This window comes from Leopardus geoffroyi, chromosome E3 (assembly GCF_018350155.1).
Source record: "Leopardus geoffroyi isolate Oge1 chromosome E3, O.geoffroyi_Oge1_pat1.0, whole genome shotgun sequence".
NCBI lineage: Eukaryota > Metazoa > Chordata > Mammalia > Carnivora > Felidae > Leopardus > Leopardus geoffroyi.
In genome coordinates, this window is record NC_059340.1 from 41,071,168 (window position 1) to 41,092,916 (window position 21,749).

General features: G+C 65.3%; 1 protein-coding gene and 2 long non-coding RNA genes across 3 annotated transcripts; 2 read left to right on the forward strand and 1 right to left on the reverse strand.

The window, feature by feature from the left end:
* Positions 1-974: 974 nt before the first annotated feature.
* SSTR5 (somatostatin receptor 5) lies at positions 975-8,190 on the reverse strand. The gene is made up of 2 exons (XM_045460662.1): positions 8,116-8,190; positions 975-3,680 (listed from the first exon to the last, which is right to left on the reverse strand). Exon 2 carries the CDS (start codon positions 3,627-3,629, stop codon positions 2,529-2,531), a length of 1,101 nt encoding a protein of 366 aa, XP_045316618.1. The 5' UTR covers positions 3,630-3,680; positions 8,116-8,190; the 3' UTR covers positions 975-2,528.
* Positions 8,191-8,256: 66 nt separating this feature from the next.
* Positions 8,257-13,543, forward strand: LOC123589061. Its single transcript, XR_006708148.1, has 2 exons — positions 8,257-8,565; positions 9,360-13,543. It is a non-coding gene; the product is annotated as an uncharacterized LOC123589061 (long non-coding RNA).
* Positions 13,544-14,110: 567 nt separating this feature from the next.
* Positions 14,111-16,122, forward strand: LOC123589062. The gene is made up of 2 exons (XR_006708149.1): positions 14,111-15,720; positions 16,041-16,122. It is a non-coding gene; the product is annotated as an uncharacterized LOC123589062 (long non-coding RNA).
* The last annotated feature ends 5,627 nt before the right edge of the window (positions 16,123-21,749 follow it).

Below are 21,749 nucleotides of genomic sequence, written 5' to 3' on the forward strand. Positions count from 1 at the left end.
GCACCGATGCGTGGAGAGAGCTCATAAAGCAGGTCAGCCACCATAGCACGTTTGCTCTGTGTCCCCCCCCCCCCCCGCAACCCCTACTCAGGGCCTGGGGACGCGGGGCCCGCCAGCAGCGTGGTGGCCCCGTGCCCCCACCCCGGTGTCCCCAGGCCCCCCTCATCTACCTGCTGTTCCCGTTCCCAGATAGGCTTGTGGGGGTGTCTGGGTCCTCGTGGCTCCTGTTCCGGGCCCCACCCGCACCCACGGCTTCAGACACTGTCCACACTGGTCAAGCCTAGCTCCCAGAAACCACCCAGACCTAGGGGCCAGGGGCTGCCTGGAATCTGCGGGGACGTCCCATCAGGCCCGGGGCCCCACACACGCACATCCGCGCACGTGCACGCGCACACACACACACACACACACACACACACACACAGGAGGGCGCTCTGGGCTGGCGTGGCCCTGGGCGGGAGCTCATGATGTCAACTCAATCGGGAGGAATCGATTCGGGCAGAGATTTCCGAGCCATCTGCTCGCTCCCCAAAGTCATTCTGAGCAGATTCGCTTTGCAGCCAAAGCCCGGGGGAGGTCCGACTGGGATGTGGGTGGCGGGTCGAACGAGCCTCAGTTTCTCCCAGGGCACCCTCCCTCCCTGGCTGCTGGCCGCGGGGGGCGGGGGTTGGTCACCAGCGAGGCTCTGCGGCCCCTACCTGTGGAGGAGCTGCCCCGGCCCCCAGGAACCGAGCCCCCACACGCCCGGGGGCAGGGGCCCCAAACGAGCCCGCCCACTCCCCACACGCACAGGGCCGCCCCCCGGGGCTGGCTCTCCCTTGGGCCCCGCTGTTTTGCACTTTCCCCGTTTTCACCTGCGTGTCCCGGCTCCCGCCTCCCGGGGTGCCTGTCTGCCTCCTCCCAGCCTCGGCTGACCCGCGAACCCAGATCGGCACCAACTTCGATCGGCTCCGGGGACAATATTTGCTTTGGGAAACAGTCAAACATTTATTCTCCAATTTATTCAGGAGATCGGTTGTCAAACACAAGCGGCCTCGCCACACTCTTGCGTTTCCAGGCCTTGGCCTCTGTCCAGGGTCGGTGCGGGGCCGCGGGCGGCACTGACCAGGCCTCCCCCTTGCCGGGCATGGCTCTGCGGCTCCCCCTGCCCTCCTGCGGGTCGGAGGTCCTGCTCTGCGCAGACCCAGGGAGCGTGAGCCGGGGTGACACCAGGGAGGGCTGTCCAGATAGGGGGGGCACACGGGCCGAGTGAGCCCCCACGTTCTGGTCCTCCTTCCAGCCTCGGAGAGAGGCCCAAGGCACGTGGTGCCCCGGCGGGCCTCGGGCTGGCATCTTCTCCAGGACCGCACCGCCGGCTCGGGGCGGCGGCGGGAGGGGGTGGCGTTTCTGGGGGTGGAAGGACCACTCTAGTCCGGGGATGGCACAGCTCCCCAGGGGTCTGGCATTTGCTGGCATTTGCACGCACCCACACAGGCGCTGCCTTCCAAGTGGCTGCTATTTGTGCTGGGAGCTGCTCCCCCCACTGCTATCTGGAAAATTCTCCTCTGCTGCTCTCGTCCCCCATCCTCTCCAGGCCAGAGCTCCTGCCAAAAGCAGAAGAGATGACTGTGGGTTCCCGCCCCCTCCCTAGGATGGCCTCTACCGATGCCCTAGGGACCCTTGGCACAGGACCCCTCTGGACACTTGTGTCCCCCCCACCCGGGGGCCCGGGGGCCCGACCCTCCACCCCCAATTCAGCCTCTTTGCTTGCTGTTCCCCCATCCCGGTCCCGCCACGGAAGCCTCGGCCCCCAGCCCGCCCCTCACTGCCCCCCAAAGCATGACTGTGGCCAACCAGGAAGGGAGATGCCGTGGCGGGGGTGGGCAGCCGGCAGCTGGGGGTCTCCAGGACGAGAGAGCTCCGCAGTCCCAGCCGTCCCCTGTGGGGCCCCGGCCCACCCTCCCCGCCCCGCGGGCCCCACACAGCCGCGTTCCCTCTGCATCTGCCACCTCCAGAGTCAGCACGGTCACGGGCCCCGGGCAGTGCCGGGGGGCAGGGGCCCGAGCCCAGCACCCTCGGGCGTCTTTGTTTTCACAGACTGACACTTGACCAGGTGATGCAGCGCTGGTGTGACGAGGTACATGGGACCGCAGGGCAGAGGCAGGGAGAGCAGTCACCAGCTCACGCCAGTGGTCACTCCCCGGCCCGGCAGGCTGGCACGAGCTGGGGGCAGGATAAGGCCGAGGCGCCCTGAGCACTGCTGGTGACACCCGGCCTCTCCCACCCGCTCCCTAGCGTTCCAGGAGCCCAGCCTCTATGGTGGGAACGGGCTGGGGGGGGTGGTGACAGCTTGTCCCTGCAGGGCCACCCACGGCCTCGGCCCCACACAGCTGGTCCCCGCACCACACAGAGCGTCCGGGCCGCAGGGAGTGTGGGGCACTCAGCAGGCCCCCCCCGCCCCGGAATCTTGGGGTGGGGCTCTGCCCAGCAGGAAATGCCGGCCGGGCGGGGGGGCAAGGGCCACCTGGGGCCAGGCCGGCCCTCGGCGCTCACAGCCGGCTGGTCTGCATGAGCCCGTTGGCCTCGGAGCTGCGTGCGGGCGTCGTGGCCTCCCGAAGCCGGCCGCTCTCGTAGGCCCGGGGCTCCGCGGCCTCCGCGCCGTCCTCGGCGCCGTCGCCCTTGCGGAGGCACAGAACCTTCCGGAAGCTCTGGCGGAAGTTGTCAGAGAGGAAGCCGTAGAGCACGGGGTTGGCGCAGCTGTTGGCGTAGGACAGGACGACGACGACGAAGTAGGCGCCCGCCGAGGCGGGCTCCGCGGGCAGGACGAAGGCCAGGTTGACGATGTTGACGACGAAGAAAGGCAGCCAGCAGCCCGCAAACACCGCGACCACCACCACCACCATGCGGGTCGCCTTGCGCTCCGAGCGCCGCCGCGTGGCGCCCACGCGCGCGCCCGACGCCTTCACCTTGACCACGATGAGCAGATAGCACAGGCAGATGACCAACAGCGGCCCGAAGAAGCCCAGCACGGAAGTGTAGACGATGAACACGGCGCCCCACAGGCCCACGGGCTCCGGCCAGCTGACGTTGCAGGTCTCCCAGCCCTCCTGGACGTCCGCAAAGACCACCAGCGGCAGCGACATGAGCAGCGAGAAGGCCCAGACGCCTGCGCTCGCCAGCTTGGCCACCCGGGGGCGGCGCCAGCGGGCGGAGCGGATGGGGTGGACGACGGCCAGGTAGCGGTCCACGCTCATGACGGTCAGGCAGAAGACGCTGGTGAACTGGTTGATGCCGTCCAAGGTCATGACCAGGCGGCACAGGACGGGGCCGAAGGGCCAGTAGGAGACGGCGTTCTGCGTGGCCAGGAAGGGCAGGCCCAGCATGAGCAGCACGTCAGCCACGGCCAGGTTGAGGATGTAGATGTTGGTGACCGTCTTCATCTTGGCGTGGCGCAGCACCACGTAGATGACCAGAGCGTTGCCCCCCAGCCCCACCACGCACACCAGCAGGTACAGCACGGGCACCACCACGGCGCGGGCCCCCGGCGAGGCCGCCGGCCCCGCCAGCGTCCCGTTGCGGCCGCCCGCGCCGGGGGCCGCCGCGGAGGCGTTCCAGGCGGCCAGCGTGGGGACCGGGAACAGAGGCTCCATCGCGGCCGCTGCGGGCCAGGCGGGGCGAGCGCGGGGCACGGCGCGTCCTCTCTGCAAAGACAAGGGAGGACGCGGGGCGATTACCGGCCGAGGTGTTTCCTCCCCGGGCCCCGCCCGCCCGGGAGGCGCAGGATCTCCCCTCGGCGGGTAAACACGATTACTCACGTCCAGCTCGGCTGCGGCCGCGAGTCGCATGAAGCAAATCGTTTGGAAAACAAGCCCAGACAGGAAGGAGCAGGGGGCTGGCAGCTGGATGGCTTCCAGAGCCCTGACTATCCCTATGCCGCCCCCCCGCCACTGCCCAGGGGCAGCTCCCCGCTGGGCCTCTGCCCTCCTCCAGTCGGCTAGGGCCTCCTGGGGCCTGGGGGTGGTGTCACGGTCCCCATGGCGCCAGCAAGGAGGGGACGGCGCAGGGCGGGTGCAGAAGGACGGGCAGTGATAGGGAGGTCGGGACGGCGGCCGGGCAGGCCAAGCCCCTCACACCCGGCTGAGGCCGGGCATGACACCTGCCGAGCCCTGCTCTCCTGGGTGACCCCACGGCCAGACTCCAGGTGACCTCCTGGAGCCATCAGGAGGGGGCCAGGCCTTGCGTGTGGCCGAGGAGCCAGACCTCAGTCTGCAGAGCCCCCTCCAGCGTCCACCGCAGGCTCTCGGGACCACCGTCCCCTCAGGAGCGCCCTCAGAGCCCGCAGGCTGGCCAGAGGACTTGGTGCCCTGGTCCTCAGAGCTGCCGCTGGGCAGGGTGTCTCTGGGCCGAGGGGACCACATAGGAGACCGCTCCGGGGTGCAATCATCACAGCTGTGAGGGACACGCTCCGGGCATGCGCTCTGGGGCTGGCCCACCACCTCCACGGCCACGGCCCGGGGCGGGGAGCGGAGAAGGTAGGCGAGGCCCTTATGTGCCCTAGACCAGGGAACAGACGGAGCCCAGGCCAGAAGGACACGCATGCGTGTGAGTGGGGGCCAGCCCCTGGGAGAGGGGGTGTGCAGGGGCAAGGCTTTGGGTCTCGTGGAGGAAGAGGCACAGGCAGAGAAGGGAAAACGTTAACATCCCCGGTTCAAGGTCTTGGACACACATGTGTCCTTATGTAGTTTTGGTGCTTTTCCGTGTGTTTGAGAAAGTTCATAAAAGCAATGCTGCTCCGGAGAAAATAACTGTCTCCGCTGATGACAGGAAGAGAAAGGGGGCACAGCGCACAGGGGGTGGGGGCCTAAGTGCCCCAGGGGACCCAACCAGGGCCACTCAGGCCCAGAGGTCCCCCTGCCCTGCCCGGCTGGCCCGCAGTGCCCCGAGTTTCCTCAGAGCAGAGGACACCCCCCACTGGTGGCCAGCCCCGGACTCTGGCAGACAAATGGGGGGGAGGGGGTGTCCGGGGGTGTGTGTCTGGAACAAAGAACAAAGGCAGGTGTCAGAAAGAAACCCGAAGGTCCCGATGGGCCGACTCTCCAAGTTCGTTACGAAATGTGGCCCTAGAAAACCGGCAACGGGGAGGTGGGCCAGCCGGTCCATTTCATGTGAAATTAAAAATAATAGGAATCGACAAGCATGTCCAAGATCTGTTTAAATAAATACGTTTAGGTTCCTCAATAAGGCACGGGTAAAAATATTATGAAACAAATTTGGCTGCTGTCTAAGAAGTAAAATGAGCAAGTGTGTATTTTTGAAAATTCACAACTCTCGGGTGTGAAAAATCATTTGGACTTAAAAAAAAGATCCATAAAAGTCAGAATCAAGTTGGGTCTGGACACAGCTGAAGAGAGACTCGGAGAAGGGGAGAGGGGTCGAGGGCCCTGCGAGCGGGGTGGGCGGACGAGAGGCCACCGGCAGCACGGACGGCCACGGACAGGAGCCCTGCGCCCCCGGGGAGGACGGATAAGCCCCGGATGAGGAGAAAATCCCCCAGAATGGCAGCTGGGAGACAGCGGGCCCCAGACGGAGAACTTGCATCGGGACGAGTGCAGCCAGTGGAGAGCACTGTCCCCCTGGGTCCCCTCCGGGTGGAGGTTCGTGGGAGGGGGAGAGACACTCGGGGTTGGGCTACATCTGCTGCTCCTGGTTCCGAGGGCCCCTGGCAGCTATACGGGGACCCGACGTGAGCCAAGTGACTGGGACTAAGACAAGGCAAGGCACGGCCTCTGGAGACAACCACATCTCCAGACAAAGCTGGGGATCCCTCGCCTGGAAGCGGCATTCCCGGGTTGGGGGGTCCACACCTCCCCAGGGGGCCCAGCTGGGAGGAGGGCTTTCCAGGGACACTCGGGCTGAGATCGGCCCGTCGGTCTCTGTGCCCCAGGCCCCCGCTCACATTTGGGGAAAAAAATACTCAAGAAGGGGCTTCTGGCTCCTTTTCCTGCATGGGACCCCGAGTGCTGGGAGGGGAAGAAGCCACCGTCCCCTGAGATGTTCGGCTCACTCACGGAGGGAGGGGCGACTGTCAGCTCAGATGCGTCCCTGGCTGGGGCCTGGGGCCCCCGGCGTGGCATAGTCGAATGTGAGCTCAGGCCTGACTCAGATAGCCCATGCCTTCCAGAAGCTTCTCAGGGCTCCCCTGAGATGGCTCCGGAGCCCCGGCACCCCACGGACACCCCAATTCCTCAGGCCGCGGAGCCGCGAAGAACGAAACTAGGCCGTTACAGTGGCGCCTGCCTCTGGGAACACGGTTCTACAGGAGCCATTATTTAGAAGTGGCAATCGTCTTAGTCACAGAAATTACACTCGTCGCAAATTGTCCCTGGGGCCCTTCCTCCTGCGGCGGGGGATTTAGTGGGGGGGGGGGGTGTGTGGAATCAGCCACGGGCCCGCGCTGGGGCTCTCTGACCCAGAGCCCCCCACCAGGGAAGGACTGCCTGCCCACTGATGTGGCCCAGGGAACAGACCCCCTACCCTCCCTCCCGTCCCGCCAGGGATCTTGGGGGGTGGCGGGTCACGTCACCTCCCTGAGCCCCTGGCAAATGGAAAGTCCCTGAACACATGAAATAAATTCAGATACGCAAGATGCCGTGTGCAATGCCTGGCACACAGTAGGTGCTAAATAATTGCTCCCTCTCACCTGCCCCAAACAGCCCAGCATCTTCTCCCGGTGTCGGAAAAGGTTCCTGCCCCGGGCTTCAAGGAGAAGGGGCTGGAGGCTTCCCGGGGACGTGGGGAGGGGACAGGCCCTCAGTGCCCAGAGCTCCGCAGCTCCCCCCGGGCTGGCCCCACGTGAGGTCGGCAGGAGAGGGCAGGTGTCCTCCATCCAGGGCAGCACCAGCCGGGAGCGGCTCTGTGTTCCTGGGGTCCTCACCTCCCCCGACCTGCGCAGGGCAGGGGCCAACACCGAGAGGACCGGCCCCAGCACCGCATCCCGGCCTGCCTCCCCCACACATGCTCCTTCCGTCCTCAAGGCAGCTCTGGGCAGACTGGTGTCCCTGCCCCCCCGGGGGAGACGAAGCTGGGTGTGGGCTGGCCTGGGGCAGTGAACGGGAGGCTGGCCAGCGGAGACCCTTCCTCAGGGTCCCAGCACCACGTTTGTTTCCAAGGCCACGTTCCGCCCCCAGCACACTTTCTGGGAAATCTGGGTCATTTTACCCGGAACCAATGGAGGGTCATTGTCATCGATGCTGTCAACAGCCTTCCGCTTGAGGCTCCCAGGCCTCCCCCAAGGGGCAGCCGGGCCCACGAAACCTGCTCTCTTCGGCAGATGGGGGGGGGGGCGGGCAGTGGGGCAGGTGAGCGGCTGGCGTGGACTCTGGGTGGGGAGACAGCACACAGGTGAACCGGCAGGGCGGGCCTCCCTGCTGGGGAAGCATCAGGAGAGCTCAGAGCGCTGTTGGCCAAGACCCGGGATGCCCGGGCTCCCTTCTTCCCGGGACCCCTAGACGTTGGGCCGGCTCTTCCTGCCGCCTTCCCACAGCTCACTCTGCCTGGCCGCCGTCTCCCCTGGTGCGGACGGCAGACCCCCCCCACCCCCCCACCTCGGACCCGGCCCGCGCTCCCTGGGACCTGCTGCCCCGCTCGCCCAGCGGCTCCCGCTCCCTCCACTTCGGCTTCCCACCCTCACCGTCCCGCCAGTCTCCAGCCGATCCCTCCCCGGCCGCACCGCCCACCCTCCGCCAGCCTCGGGGCGAGCTGGGCTGCGGCGTCCACCGCCGGGGGTCGGGCCGAGTCTCCCTCGCGCCCCGACCCCGGCACACCGGGTCCAGAGGCCGGAGGGTGGCAAGGGTCGGGGAGCCGGGGAGCGGGAGGGGGTGGAGCGGCGGAGACGGGGGGGGGGGGGGTGCGGACGACGGGCAGGGGAGGCCCCCAGGGTGGCGGCCGGTGAGCCCCGGGGGAAGGAACACAGGTGAGGCAGGAGCGCAGAGGGCGGCGCAGGCGGGGGCGCGCGGCAGGACCCCCGACCAGGGCCGCGCGGGGCTTCGCGCAGGGTAGTGAGACCCCCCCAAAGGACAACAGGGATCCGCGCGGGGCCCCGGCGAGGTGCGGGAGGCAGGGGCCCGCGGCACTCACCGGGCGGCGGGGAGCCGAGTGCCCGCGCTGCGCTCTCTCCGGGCTCGGCGCTCGGGGCTCGGCTCGCGGCGGGGGGCGGGGCGTGCGCGGGGGGGGGGGCGGGGCGGGGCGGGCCCTGGTCCCCGCGGTCCCCCCCCCCCACCTCCCCTCCAGGCCGTCTGCCGCACCGGCCCGGTCGGGCCCCAGAACGGCGACGCCCCCGCCTCAGTCTCTCACATCCGCTCTGGCAGGAAAGCCCAGCCCGGGGGTCCCCCCTCCCCGCCGCAGCGCGCTCCTCAAAGTCGACGGATCGGAAGCCGTCCTCACTCGGAGAAGCTGGACGCCTGGGTCTGGCGGCGGAGGCCACTAACCCCGGGCGCGGGGCCCAGCTGGCCGAGCGGTTTGGGGATCCCCGTTCATTCTGGAGGCTGTCCCCTTGGCCGGGATCACAGCCGCCTGATCCAAACACAGGTGCAGGGTCTCACACCTGCGCTCTGGGACTCGGCAGGGCTGCGGGCCTGGGAAGCTGCATTCTGGCAAGGTTCCAGGCGCGGCGGCTGCGGGGCTGGGTTGGGGGGGGCGGTCGGGGCCCCCGTTTGAGCCGATTGTAACCGGCAGTGTTGGGCGCCGTGCTCTGCTGGGCACGGGGCGCTGGGGGGGTGTCCATTCCCCACACCAAGGAGCAGCCTCCAGAGTCCTTACCCTGGACTTATGGGGGAGGGGGGGGTAGCCACTGGCTGGAAGGACTGAGGTGCCTCCAGATGGCGGAACCCCTAAGACGCCCGGATCCTCGCCCTTGACATACCGCGTGCCGATAGGTGGGGACCGCAGCAAGTTACCCTGTATTTTCTTTCCTCCCCCTCCTCCTCCCCCTCCTTCTTCCCCTCCCCCTCCCTCTACCCCCTCCTCTCCTACCCTTCTCCTCCTCTCTCCTCCCCCCTCCTCCCTCTCCTCCTCCCCCTCCTCCCCTTCCTCCTCCCCCTACCCTCTTCCCCCTCCTTCTCCCCCTCCCCCTCCCTCTACCCCTCTCCTCCTCCTCCCCTTCCCTCCTCCCCCTACCCTTCTCCTCCTCCCCTCCTCTCCCTCCTCCTCCCTCCCCTCCTCCCCCTCTTCTCCTGTTCCCTCTGCCCCTTACCCCTCCTCCTTCTGTTTCTCCTTCTCCTTCTTTGAGAGAGAGAGAGAAGGACGACGGTAGAGGGAGAGGGAGACAGAGAGAGAGAGAGAGAGAGAGAGAGAGTCTTCAGCAGGCTCCACACCCCGTGCAGAGCCCAGCGTGGGGCTGGATCTCAGGACCGTGAGACCGTGACCAGGTCAAGATCAACAGTCGGACGTCGAGCCGACTGAGCCGCCCAGGCGCCCCAAGGTACTTTCTTCTTTATGCTTTTCTGAGACGTTTCATTTGGTACAAGAAGTGTGGGTTATGTTTCCAATCGAGAAAAGGCACTTGTGGAACCAGGGGGTCCAGCTTGGGGCACGTGCCTGTCTCCATGCAGGCTCCACGTGGGGGGCGCTGGGCTGCTCCCTGGGGCATACAGTAGCCCCTCCCCAGCCAGACCCAGACCCCTGGTTCAAAAGGTGGCCCAGCCCCCGCCCCCCGCCCCAGGCCGGGTCCTTGCAGTCCTTCAGCTGCCCAAGGGGGCCGCACAGACCTCACCCCTGCTGGGTAAAGCTGGACACGCCCTGCCTAGGAAACACGGAGCCCCGGAGAGGAAACTGTTCCCTCCCCCACAGTCCCCACCGGCCCCGCTAGGAGGCTGCTGTCTTTCCGATGTCCCCCAGGGAGCCGTAGCCGCAGGAGGTCAAGGGGTCCCGGCCCCTCGGGAGGGCCCGATGGCTGCACCGAGCCTGCGGTTCGGATGTCCCCCTGGACCGTGGGCGGGCTGAGCTAGGGCCAGGCCGTGTGTCCTCCTTGGCTGGCCAGCCGGGAAGGCGGGCCACACGAGCACCTGTGTGTGGCCTGTCGCGAGCTCCGCGGGTGCGCGCAAACCCTCTGGAATCGATCGGGTGGAAAACGCGTAGTTCTCGGCGCTCCCCGGCCGGCCTGCGCCGGACGATGCAGATTCGCTCTGGACAAAACAGGAGGGGCCTATTCCGTGAGCGCCAGAGTGGCACGGAGAGGTATTTAACGTGGGTGCTTTTAAATCATTGTAAGTACTGTGTGGAAAGAAGCCGGTGCCGAGGAAGAGACAGTCGTGGGGACAGAAAGGCTGGGACAGGCTCTATAAGGAGACAGCTGACTCCAGCGAGGCCAGGAACAGACTAGACAGAGGGAACAGCAGATGCAAAGGCTCTGCGGCAGGAGTAACTTGGCATGTTCTTGTGACTGGACGGGTGACAATGGGACCAGTGGCGGGAAAGGGGCCCAAATAGTAGGGCCGGGCCACCGCAAGGGGCGTGATCTGACAGTGAGAGTGACCCGAAGGGAGGTGCTGGGGGTCTGAGCACGGTGGGGACCTCTGGGTCTGTGTCTTGAGGACATAGTCAGGGGCCACTACAGCCTGAATGGTCAGCTCTGTCCTCCACAGGCACAGAGCTGGGGTGTCTCCGGGTCACAGCCCATGGAGGAGGTGACAGTGCCCTGGGGTAAGGTTATGGCCCATGTCCCGTGAGCTCTGGCTGTTAGGGCTCATGCCTTCTTGCCCCACGCAGGGCCTGTTGTCTGCACAATCCCTGGGCTTCGTTCTGGGACCTGCCACGCCTCGGGCCGGGGCCGGGCTCTGGGTGGACAGTGCCATCGGAGGCCGGGTCCTGGGCCCCCCCCCCCGACCCGAATCTGCCCCGTGTGAACCCTGGCCTTTCCACCCTCTCTGGAGATCCCTGGCCATGCCTTGCCCAGTCCACAGCTGTGGCTTCTCTATGCGGATCCCCCGAGAACCTCTCCAAGCCCCCCAGACTCCTTCCCCACCACCCCCATCTGCCTCGCCCCTTCCTTCAGCCTCTTTTGACCCCCTTGTGGTTCACACCTTAGCCATGGGCTGTATCCATCCAGCTCCTGCTGGCCAGAGGCCCCCAAAGTTCCGGGGTTCCCCAAGCAGCTTCCTCGATCTCAGTGTCCCAAGGGCTCAGTGTCCCCTGTGGGAGTCAGCACCTGGCACACAAGGGGGACACAGCCTTGTGGGTGGGTGGGTGCTTGGTTACAGCCCAGCATCAGGCTGGGACCCCTGTGACACCCTCCCACCTGGGTGGCCTCACCTGGCTGCTGCCGGGGGCTCCGATGGGAAAGGAGGTGTCCAGAGAGGTGGCCCGTCCGCCTTCCCCCTCCCCGTTGCCCCATGCTCCTGGCATGAGTCCCCAGGAGCAGCAAGTGTGGGGACATCTGGGTACACTCTGCAGAGGTCAGGCCAGCACCAAAGAGAAGGCTGAGGATTAGTGGCGGCTGGGAGCCATGGCAACAGGACAACGGCCCAGTGGTCTCCCCAGGGACGGCCCCCAGACCCCTTGAGTAGGGACCCCCATCCTAGCGGCGAGCTCTGCCGTGGCCTGCGCCCTTCCCCTTTCTAAAGGCTGAGGCCTGTCCCCCCCCAGGACACGAGCGCACCTCCCTGACCGTCCCAGCCACTCCGGCCCCCACCGGTGCTGAGGCTCCTAGTGATTATTCAAAAGCCACGGAGGCTGACTCCGGTTCACCTGGAAACACCCTGGGGGCCCCTGTCTGTGTCCCCAGGAAAGTCCCCGAGCCGGGGTAGGCCCTGGGGAGGTGGGTGTGAGGCATTCACTGTCCTCGGGCCAAGCTGGCCCCCCTCTACTCGTTGAGGCCACGCTGTATCCACCCCCCAATCTTTTTCCTAGCTGTATCCCTGCCCAGCACAGCCCGTCTCCTTTTCTCCGGGTAATTAGCCTGTCTGTTCCAGTGCCCCTTCCTCCAGGAAGCCCTCCTGGCTGCTGCACACTGGTTCTTCGCCACTCTGCCACCTGGTGGTCCCAGACCGCATCCCCTCGGTGATGTTTGTCCTGGTTACAGAGGTTGTTGTGAGTGTTGGTGAGGGATTGTCTCTGCCCCCCACCCGGCGGACGCGGCTGTGGGCTCATGGGAGGCCCTGGGCTTTCTGCAGGGGCCTGAGGTTGGGCCCTTCCTGGCCGTGGCCTCGGGCTTCAGTGGGCGCTCTGTGGCGATGCACCCACAATGCAGCTTCCCGGGCCGCCCCAGCCCTCAGAATGGCAGGCTTCGCCCCGTGGGCGCTAATTGGGCATGACGCTGTCGTGGGTGTAGAGCGGGGAGCAGAGACCCAGCCCCGGGTGAAGGGCCACCAGCCCGGTCAGCGCAGGGGAAGAGAAAGATGAGGCCCTGGGGTGACTTGGCACCCTGCGCGGCAGAGAAGCCCCCTGCACCCCCAGGGCATTTCCGGGACCCCCCTTGGCCCCCCCTCCCCACCAAGACAGCTCTTCCCTCAGGAGGCGGCTGCGTTTACGGGTGAGGCCCCAGGCCCGCCCCAGGCACCCCGGAGGCAAGATGGTCGGAGCCCCTTGGCCAGACTCCCCAGACGCAGGGCACATGCCAGGGCCTGTGAATGAAGAGAGAGGGGCCAGACACCAGGTGGGGATCCGTCTGCACCCGGCGTGGCCCAGCTGGGACCCTCCTCGCCTTAGATGATGGGTCCCCAGATGATGAGCTCCGGGGAGGAGCCTCTCAGGGTGACCCAGCGGCCCCACTCCTGCCAAAGACTCCCCAGAAGGCCGGACTGGTCCCCGCCCCGCCTCCCCCCGCCAAGCTGTGCAGGGTGGCCGGGCCAAGGCTTCCCTGGGATGTGGGCTCAGCCCAGGCAGGGTGGGGCAGGCGGCTAAGGCCCATCTTGCGGATGATGTGGCCGTTCCGGGGCCACCTGTGTGCATGACACAAGGTCCTGGGGCAGGGCCAGGCCTGGCACCGGGCTGTGTGGCATTAGGTACAGCCGTGGGCGCTGACTCGGCGGCGGGGAGGGAAGGCGGCCACGAGAGGGAGGAGGAAGGCGGTGAGCTTCCAAGATTAGCCACGACACGAAGCGGGGATTATCGTGGCCCCGCTCACCGACGGGTCTTTGGGGACAAGCGTCCAAACACGGCTGTCCTGGGCACAGACAATGAACAGAGACGTTCCCCCTTTTCCTGAGAGCACCGGGGTACCAGGCAGAGCCAGCGCCCAGCCCTGCCCGGTGGCAAAGGCCACAGCCTTCTCTGCAGACGGGCCAAGGGGGTGCAGGGAGCTGGAGCGCGGGTGACCAGGCAACGAGGAGAGGGACGGACAGCACACCCCATCTGGGGAAGAGGCCAAGGGGTGCCACGGCTCCAGAACATCGCCCGCGGCAGGGCGAGCGGTGGCTCTTCCCCCCAACATAGGGCAGCCTGCCCTAGGGTCAGGGTGGGTCTTAAGGCCCCCGGAGTGGGTTGCTGGGTTTGGGCTGGTGTCCCCAGGCTGAGCCCCCAGGCTCCGGGAACAGGAAATGCCCCGAGGAGACGGCTGGAGGGCAAGGTCGCCAGGGTACGGGCTGGGGGGCGGCCGGCTGGGGACTGCGTTCAGCCACACACGATAAGAGAGCTCTGACGAAACAACCAGCCCAGACGGCAGCCTCGTGCACGCCGGGTCCCTCCCCCGACAGCCAACGGGAACAGGTGCAGGCCAGCCACGCGGTAACGACAGAGCCACGGGTGTGTGCCGCCCACGGAGGACACGGGGGCCGGCCAGGTGATGCCACTCATCAGTGAGTGCTCGCAATTAGGGTCGTTAACTCCTCCTTGTTCAGCAACATTAAGTAACCAAGTAACGACCCCACGACCGGACGGCGGCTTTGACCGGACCCCGGGGAGACGTCAGCCCTGTGTCTGGGACAGGCAGGATGGCCGGCCGGCGTCTGGAGCGGGGACGACCCGCCCCTTCTCTGCGAGGGGCTGCGGTTGGTCTCCGTCCCCACTCAGAGCCCCTTGGGGGAGAAGTGGGAGCGGCGCCTCCCCCTGCAGTGGCCTCGGTCCCTACCCTGTCCTTGAGGCCACGCGTGGAGCCTCCTGGAGGCAGCAGTGACATATTCAGCCCGGGAGACAGCCAGATGAGCTGTAAGTTCTGGATCTCAGGCAGGGATGACAATCAGCTGGCCTTGGCCCTTGGGAGGGGCCCCGGAGAGGGCAAGGCCTGGAGGGGACCGGATGCCCGGATGGAACCCTGCAGGTGGGACCCCTACAGCCACACCTCCCGGGCCAGCCCGAGCCGGGAACCAGCCCCTCGTCATTTTTTTTTTTTTTAAATAGTGTATGTTAATATGGACTTTATATTTTAGGGCAGGTTTAGGGTTACAGAAAATGGAACACTGTTCCCCTATACCTCTGTCCCCCCACACACCGAATTTCTTCTATATGAAGTCTCGCATTGTTGTGATACATTCGTTACGATGGACATTACAATGATAACATTGACCCATTATTTTTTACGTTTTTAATGTTCGTTTTTGAGAGCGGGGGAGGGGCAGAGAGCGAGGGAGACACAGAGTCCGAAGCAAGCTGTCAGCCCAGAGCCCGATGCGGGGCTCGAACTCGTGACCACAAGATCATGACCCGAGCCGAAGTCGGGACGCTTGGCCGACTGAGCTGTCCAGGCGCCCCTGTTGACACGTTATCATGAACTGACACCCATTTTTGGTGTTGGACACTGTGGGTTTGGATGAATGGACGATGACCGGTTTCTACCATTGCAGTGACACAGAGTAGTGTCACTGTCCTGCCTATTCAGCCTCTCCTCTCCCCCAGCCCCCGATAACTGCGTTTTGTTTTTTTTAACACAGTTCTGCCTTTTCCAGAATGTCATGTAGTTGGACCCCTACAGTGTAGGCTTTTCTCGCCGGCGTCTTTCACTTGGTAACACGCATTTGAGCTTTCTGCGTGGCTTCCCGTGGCTTGATGGAGCATTTCTTTTTAGCTGAACACTATTTCATTGTGGGGATCGACCACAGTTAATGTACCCGTCACCTGCCGAAGGATGTCGTGGTTGCTCCCAGACCCCTGCCTTTCTGCGGGCGGGCAGTACTCGAACAGTGCCCTCCCTGTCCCCTTGGCCCATGCCTGCCAGGGGGCCACCCCTCGGAACTACAACGTCTCCAGGCTGTCCTGGGCCCCTGTCACCCTTACCCCGGCCTGGCACCGGGCAGGTCTACTCCAAGGTCTCAGCTAGTGTCAAATGGCCGCAGGGGTCTTGCCCAAAGATGGCAGGCCTGGTACCCAGAGGGCAAATATGTCAACGCTCTGGCTGGTAGACCCCGGCCACCTCCTCCAGGAAGCCCTGCTCCTCAGAGTTCTGTTGTTAAAGTTTCCCCCCAAATTCATGTCCACTCAGAACCTCACAATGTGACCTTATTTGTAAATAGGGTCTCTGTATATGTAATTAGGGACATATTTGGAGACGAGGCCATCCTGCATTATAAGTGCCCTGGATCCAATGACAAGTGTCCTTAGAAGAAGAGGAGAGACACAGACACAGAGGGAAGCCACATGAAAATGGAGGCGGAGCCTGGAGCCCCTAGAAGCTGGAAGAGGCAGGAGGGAGCCTCCCCCTGAGCCCCTCGGGGTGAGGGGCTTGGCCCTGCCCCCCTGGATCTCTGACTTTGGGTCTCCAGACTGTGAGCGGCTGGATTTCTGTTCCCTGAGCCACCAGTTTGTGATAAGGTGGTAAGATGGCCCCAGGGCAGGAAACCAGGCTCAACCCTCCCTCCCTCCTTCTCTGCCCGTTGGCCTGGCACTCCTCATGCGGGCTAATCCCCTGTACCTTCCCTGGGCTCTGGTCTCCCGTCCTGACTGCCTGCCTTGTGCCCCGTGGCCTCAGCTCCCAGGTAGAAGGAAGGGTTGCCTGCTGAGGGGCACTGCCTCATCCTGTCCCCATGCCCCTGGCACACACGCTGTGGCCACAGGACATTTTCAGTTTCCACAATCCTTGGGTTTTGATGTTGACACACTCGAGGCCCATTCAAGTCACTTGATTTCCCACTCAGAGGCGAATCAAAAGGAACACCTCTCCTCTGATTTGTTCACACCAGTGAACTTTTCCATCAATAAAAAAGCCCAATTTGCTCATCCGATGCCAACGGAATGCGATCTTTTCTAAGATGTCAGAATTCAGTGACTCATTCCCTTATTTCATCCCATTTACGTCTGAGAGTCAAACGGCATCTGGAGACAGAATTCCTCATTAGAGAACAGGTCATTAAGAAGTCAGCATGGAAACACAGACCCGAGCACTGCCTCACCTTGGTGGCAAAGCTTGGGGCCTGGCTCTCCTCCACATCCAGGCAGCAGAGGCCTGGGGCTGGGCTGTCTGCACCCCGCTAAGTGGGGGTCCCTGAGCTCCAGCCCATGGCTGCCCTTTGGGAACACAGGCCCAGCAAAAACGCTTCTGATTTTTCTCAAGACAAAAGCTTTTTACATGCATTGCCCGGCTCACACACGTCGGCAGCAAATGACAGATATGCAGGGCATGGGCCAAGTACGGCCACCGGGAGCCCCCCAGTGCCCTGGGGCCTCGAACTGCCCTGGCAGCTGCCCTGACCCCAGGGTGCCGGCCACCCCTCCGGGCCAGCTGGCCCCCCAAACATGCTGTCCCCCCTGGACGTGCTGCCCCCGCCCCCGCTGGACATGCTATCCCCCTTGGATGTGCTATGCCCCCCGGATGTGCTGGCCTCCCCCCCGCCGGACATGCTACCCTCCCTGGATGTGCTGGTCCCTCCAGGACATGCTGTTCCCTGCCAGACATGCTGGCCCCACCACCCCCACCCCGGACGTGCTGGCCTGATGGTCTGGGCCAGTGGGTGTATCTCTGTGGGCAACACATCACTGCCCAGCAACCTGGTCTCAGGAAGGCCCATGGATGGGTGCAGCTGGGCGGCCCCGGCTTAGCCCTGACCAGGACAGCAGCCACCTCCAAGCCCCTGCTTCCATCTATAAAGGGGAAAAAATAAACATAATGAGAATTAACAATAACGATACAGGCTGCGGTGGTTAGTTTTCTGGGTCCACTCGGCGAGGCTCCATTTCTTGGTTACTCAGTCACACGCTGGTACGTATGTCGCTGGAAAGGTGTTTGTGATTGTGGCTAACGTCTACCGGCAGGTGGTTTTAAGTAAAGGAGACGAGCCTCGTGCTGTGGGTGGGTCCCATCTAAGTGGTTGGGGGCTTTAAGAGCCTCAGGTTTCTGGGCGAAGGAGGAATTTCCACCTCAAGAAAGCGCTGCATCGAATTACATCCCACGAGCATGCTATGTCGTGACTCAGGCTCGCCTCGCAGAGACCCGGGACCCCCCCAGGGCACATGACCTCGTTCCCTCAGCCCCCATCTCCAGGCCTGGCGATGGGTGACCTGGGCCCGGAGCCCGGAAGGCACCAGCGGTGGGAGAACACCAGGCCGACAGGAGCAGATGCCTGCAGCCAGCGATTTGGGGTGGCTCGGGAACCGGCTCTGGGCCCCGCCAGGCCCGAGTCACCCACCAGAGCCACGCACCGAGGCTGCAGCCTCTCCAGGGGTGGCCAATGTTTGCCCAGATTCACCAGGAGCCCAAGAAGTGACCAGAGGCCCCAGCTGCCTGGTATGCCCCTGGTGGCTGGAGTGGGGGGTGGGGAGCATCGGCTGGGTGGCTCCCCCACCGAGCTTCACCAGAAGACACGGTAGGACTAGGCTCGTGCCTGCTCTCCCTGTAGGGACCCCCTCTCTGTGTGTCTGTGTCCAGGGCTCTGTCTTCCTATGGGAGCGCTAGTTACGGGTTCAGGGCCCCCCCTGATCCAAGATGACCCTGATTCACCTTGAAAGCATCTCCAAAGAGCTTATGTACTCTCAGTTACAGGGGAGAGGACTTAGACGGATCTTCTGGGGACATAGTTTAATGCCCCCCACCAGTCTCTGAGGACCAGAGTGCAGTCGCCGGCTACAGCGACCCCTGGGCTGGGCTGCTCCTCGGCAAGCTTCTCCTTAGGGCTTAGGGCTGCTCCCTGTGGGGCAGCGCCTGGGGTTGGGGAAACTAGCCCGCCTCCCAGTAGAGATAAAGCCCCGGGGAGGGGCTGTGCCCACCCTCCCCCATCAGCCAGGCTGCTGGACTCCCTGGGGAATGGCTCGAAGGATGCCCCCAGGAGGAGGGGATACCTGAGATGTCCTCACTCTGAGTGCCAGGCCAGCTCTGTTATCGACCCGGCAAGAGCCAAGCCCTGGGCTGGTGCTGGAGTCACTGGGTGTTGACTCCTGGCCTCAGTAGGTATTGGGAGGGCTCCTCTGATCCTGAGGATCCTGCAGATCCTGACCTGCAGTCAGTTCTCCCAGAATTCTCCGGGGAACCCTGATGGATTGGGGGGGGCAGTGGTGGTGGTCAGGGTTTCTGCCACGAGGAGTAGCCTGCAGCCAGAGTGGGGCTCCCAGGCAGGCCTGTGAACTACCCTCCAGGCTCCGGCTGGACAGGGCAGGACGAAGAGGGCCTCCAGAGTCAGCAGCCAGCTCTCCCTGGGACTCGGCCTTGACCCCTTACTGCTTCGCAGCAGGCGTTTGAGGGGTGGGGGTGGGCCAAGATGCAGGAGCCAAGGTTGGAGGGGGGCTCCGTGTCCACAGGAAGTGTTCAAAGCTATGCAGACCTCCCCTCCCTGTGCAGTCAGAATATTAAGCTAAGGTGGTGATAATTGGCTGAAAAGCAAATGAAGGCCTCAAGGACAAATTAGAGGCTCTCACCATTGCTGCAGGGGGAAGGGGGGGTGATGGCACTGTGAAGCGGGGCAGAGGCAGAGACACAAGGGTCAAACCCCCCACCTGACACAGTTCCCTCCGTCTGCCCTGGACCCCCTGCTGTGGGTGATGCCCCACCTCTCCCCTTCCTCCCCACACCTCGATCCTGCCCACTCCCACCAGGCCCTTGAAGGGACAGCTTGGAAGGCGGAGCGGAAGGCACAGCCACAGGAAACTCCGGACCCGCTTCCCCTCCCCTGGGGTTTCTGGGAGGGCGCAGACCCCAGTCTACCCTCCCCCAGGGGAACTGCCGCCCCTGCTGGCAGTCTGGAGGTGTCAGAGCCAGGGTCTCATGTCCGCACCGCCGGGTCCCCAGGCAGGGGCTGCCCAGTAGCTGTGCCCACTCCTCTCCTTAGGCCGTGTCCCATCTCTCCCCTGCTAGGCCCAGACCCGGAGAGACACTGGAAGCCCTGCACACTCGGCCCCCAGCCAGCTGGTCTCCGAGTCAGAGGAGGCCTCGACATCGGCCGGCCTCTGGCACCATCTGCTGGTCACAGCGGGAGGCAGGCCGCCCCCAGCCATAGGGCCCCCCTAACCGCGGGCGAGGGTGGGAAGGACGAGAGCTCCGGGCTGGAGTCCCTAGGCCCCGCCCCTGGCCCCGCCCACGGCCCCACCCCGAGCACAACCCTGGGCGTCACGACCCTGCCTACAGCCTCCGGCCCCGCCCGCCGCCCCGCCCCGAGGACAACCCCTGGCCTCACGACACTGCCCACAGCCTGCAGCCCTGCCCACGGCTCGGCCCCGGGCACAACCCTTCCCCCACCCCCCCACCCCCGCCCGAATCACGGCCCTGCCCACAGCCTGCGGCCCCTCCCACGGCCCCGCCCCGAGCACAACGCTGGGCATCCCGACCCTGCCCACAGCCTCCAGCCCTGCCCACGGTTCGGCCCCGGGCACAACCACACCCCCGCCCGAATCACGGCCCTGCCCACAGCCTCCGGCCCCGCCCACGGCCCCTCCCCGAGCACAACCCTGGGCGTCACGACCCTGCCTACAGCCTCCGGCCCCGCCCACGGCCCCTCCCCGAGCACAACCCTGGGCGTCACGACCCTGCCTACAGCCTCCGGCCCCGCCCACGGCCCCGCCCCGAGCCCAACCCTGGGCGTCACGACTCTGCCCACAGCCTCCGGCCCCGCCCCAAGCACAACCCTGGGCGTCACGACACTGCCCACAGCCTCCAGCCCTCCCCACGGCTCGGCCCCGGGCGCAACCCACCGCCCCCTGCCCGAATCACGGCCCTGCGCACAGCCTCCGGCCCCGCCCACGGCCCCGCCCCCAGCACAACCCTGGGCATCCCGACCCTGCCCACAGCCTCCGGCCCCGCCCGCGGCCCCGCCCCGAGCACAACCCTGGGCATCCCGACCCTGCCCACAGCCTCCGGCCCCGCCCGCGGCCCCGCCCCGAGCACAACCCTGGGCATCCCGACCCTGCCCACAGCCTCCGGCCCCGCCCGCGGCCCCGCTCCGAGCACAATCCTGGGCGTCACGACCCTGCCTACAACCTCCGGCCCCGCCCCGAGCACAACCCTGGGCATCACGACCCTGCCCACAGCCTCCGGCCCCGCCCACGCCCCCGCCCCGAGCACAACCCTGGGCGTCACGACACTGCCCACAGCCTCCTGCCCCGCCCCGAGCACAACCCTGGGCATCGCGACCCTGCCCACAGCCCCCGGTCCCGCCCACGGCCCCTCGGCCACTTCTACAGCCTGGCGGTAAGCCCAAAGCTCCCGTGTGGCCTCAGCTGCTCGCTCAACCTCTCTGAGCCTATGTTCTCCTTAGCTACATCGGGTCATAATTACTGCCCTAAGTTTCCAGGAGAGCCGGTAGACCCAAGTCTGTCTGTCCCCAGACCTCTGGAAGCCTGTTCTGGGGTTTCTGGGGACCCCTCCATTGGAAGGTCCCTCTACAGTGCCCCTCCAGCACCTCACCTCCCCCTGCCCCACAGCCCTCCACGGGCAAGCCCTTCTCTTGGGTACCAGTGCCATGGGCATTAGGGGCTCTAGCTGTGGGTGGCATAGACACCCTGGGGAGAGGAGGGGGCAGAGGACTTTCTCAAGCTGGTCTCTCCTCTGCCCACTCCCTGGGGACCTGCCTGCAGGTCTGTGACTGCTCGTCCACAGCCAGGCCCCAGCCCCTCCCGGAGGTGCTCACCATTTCTGTAAGGGGGACAGCTGGGGCCTGTCGCCGGGGGGCTGGCTGGGCCCACCTGGCCATAGGACAAGGGCTGTTAACACCTGGCAAGCTACCCAAGGCCTAAGCCCCGTTGTCCTTGCTTTCTGGCACTGATACCCTTTTCTGGGGCCAGATCTGGGGACCCCCGCCAGAGGCAGCCTCCTCTTTGTCCCCAAACCTGTCCCCATCAAGCACCTGCCCTGCCTGGGGCTGTTGATAACAACCAGTAGTGTCCCTGAGGGAGAGGACAGGGTCCCTTCTGATTCTGTGCTCTCAGTGGACCACCGTGCTGTGCTGCCAGGCCCAGGCCTGGGCTCCTTCATCTCTAGGGCCCCCATCAGCGAATCACTCAGAGCAAAGCAGGCACTCGCCACCTGGGGGCGCAAGCAGTTCACAAACGCTCCCATCACAAACCAGGGCCGCCGAGTCTTGCCTGAGACCTCAAGATTGGGGAGGGGGATGTCCTCCCTGCTTCCTGGTTAGGATTTCCCACGTCATCGGGATTGAGAACCTGGGCTTTCCGGCCGAGGCCCGGCGTCACTGATCTCGCTGGCCCCGGGGGAGCTGGGTCGTCATCCCTGCGCCGGTGGGGAGTGGAGGTCAGCCACCCCCAGCCCCGTCCACCCTCTGTGGGCTTTGCTGCCCGGGCAAGGGGCCAGCCCGGCTGCCCCGCACCCTCCAGCAGCTGGCTGGCGACCCTCCCGGTGGCTGGTGGACTCTGCTCAGCCGGGCCGGCCACACCTGCCACAGCAGCTGGTTCAAAATCCCCAAATC

Coding starts and splice junctions, on each gene's coding strand:
- SSTR5 (XM_045460662.1), bottom strand. CDS start 3,629: ATGGAGCCTCTGTTCCCGGTCCCCACGCTGGCCGCCTGGAACGCCTCC.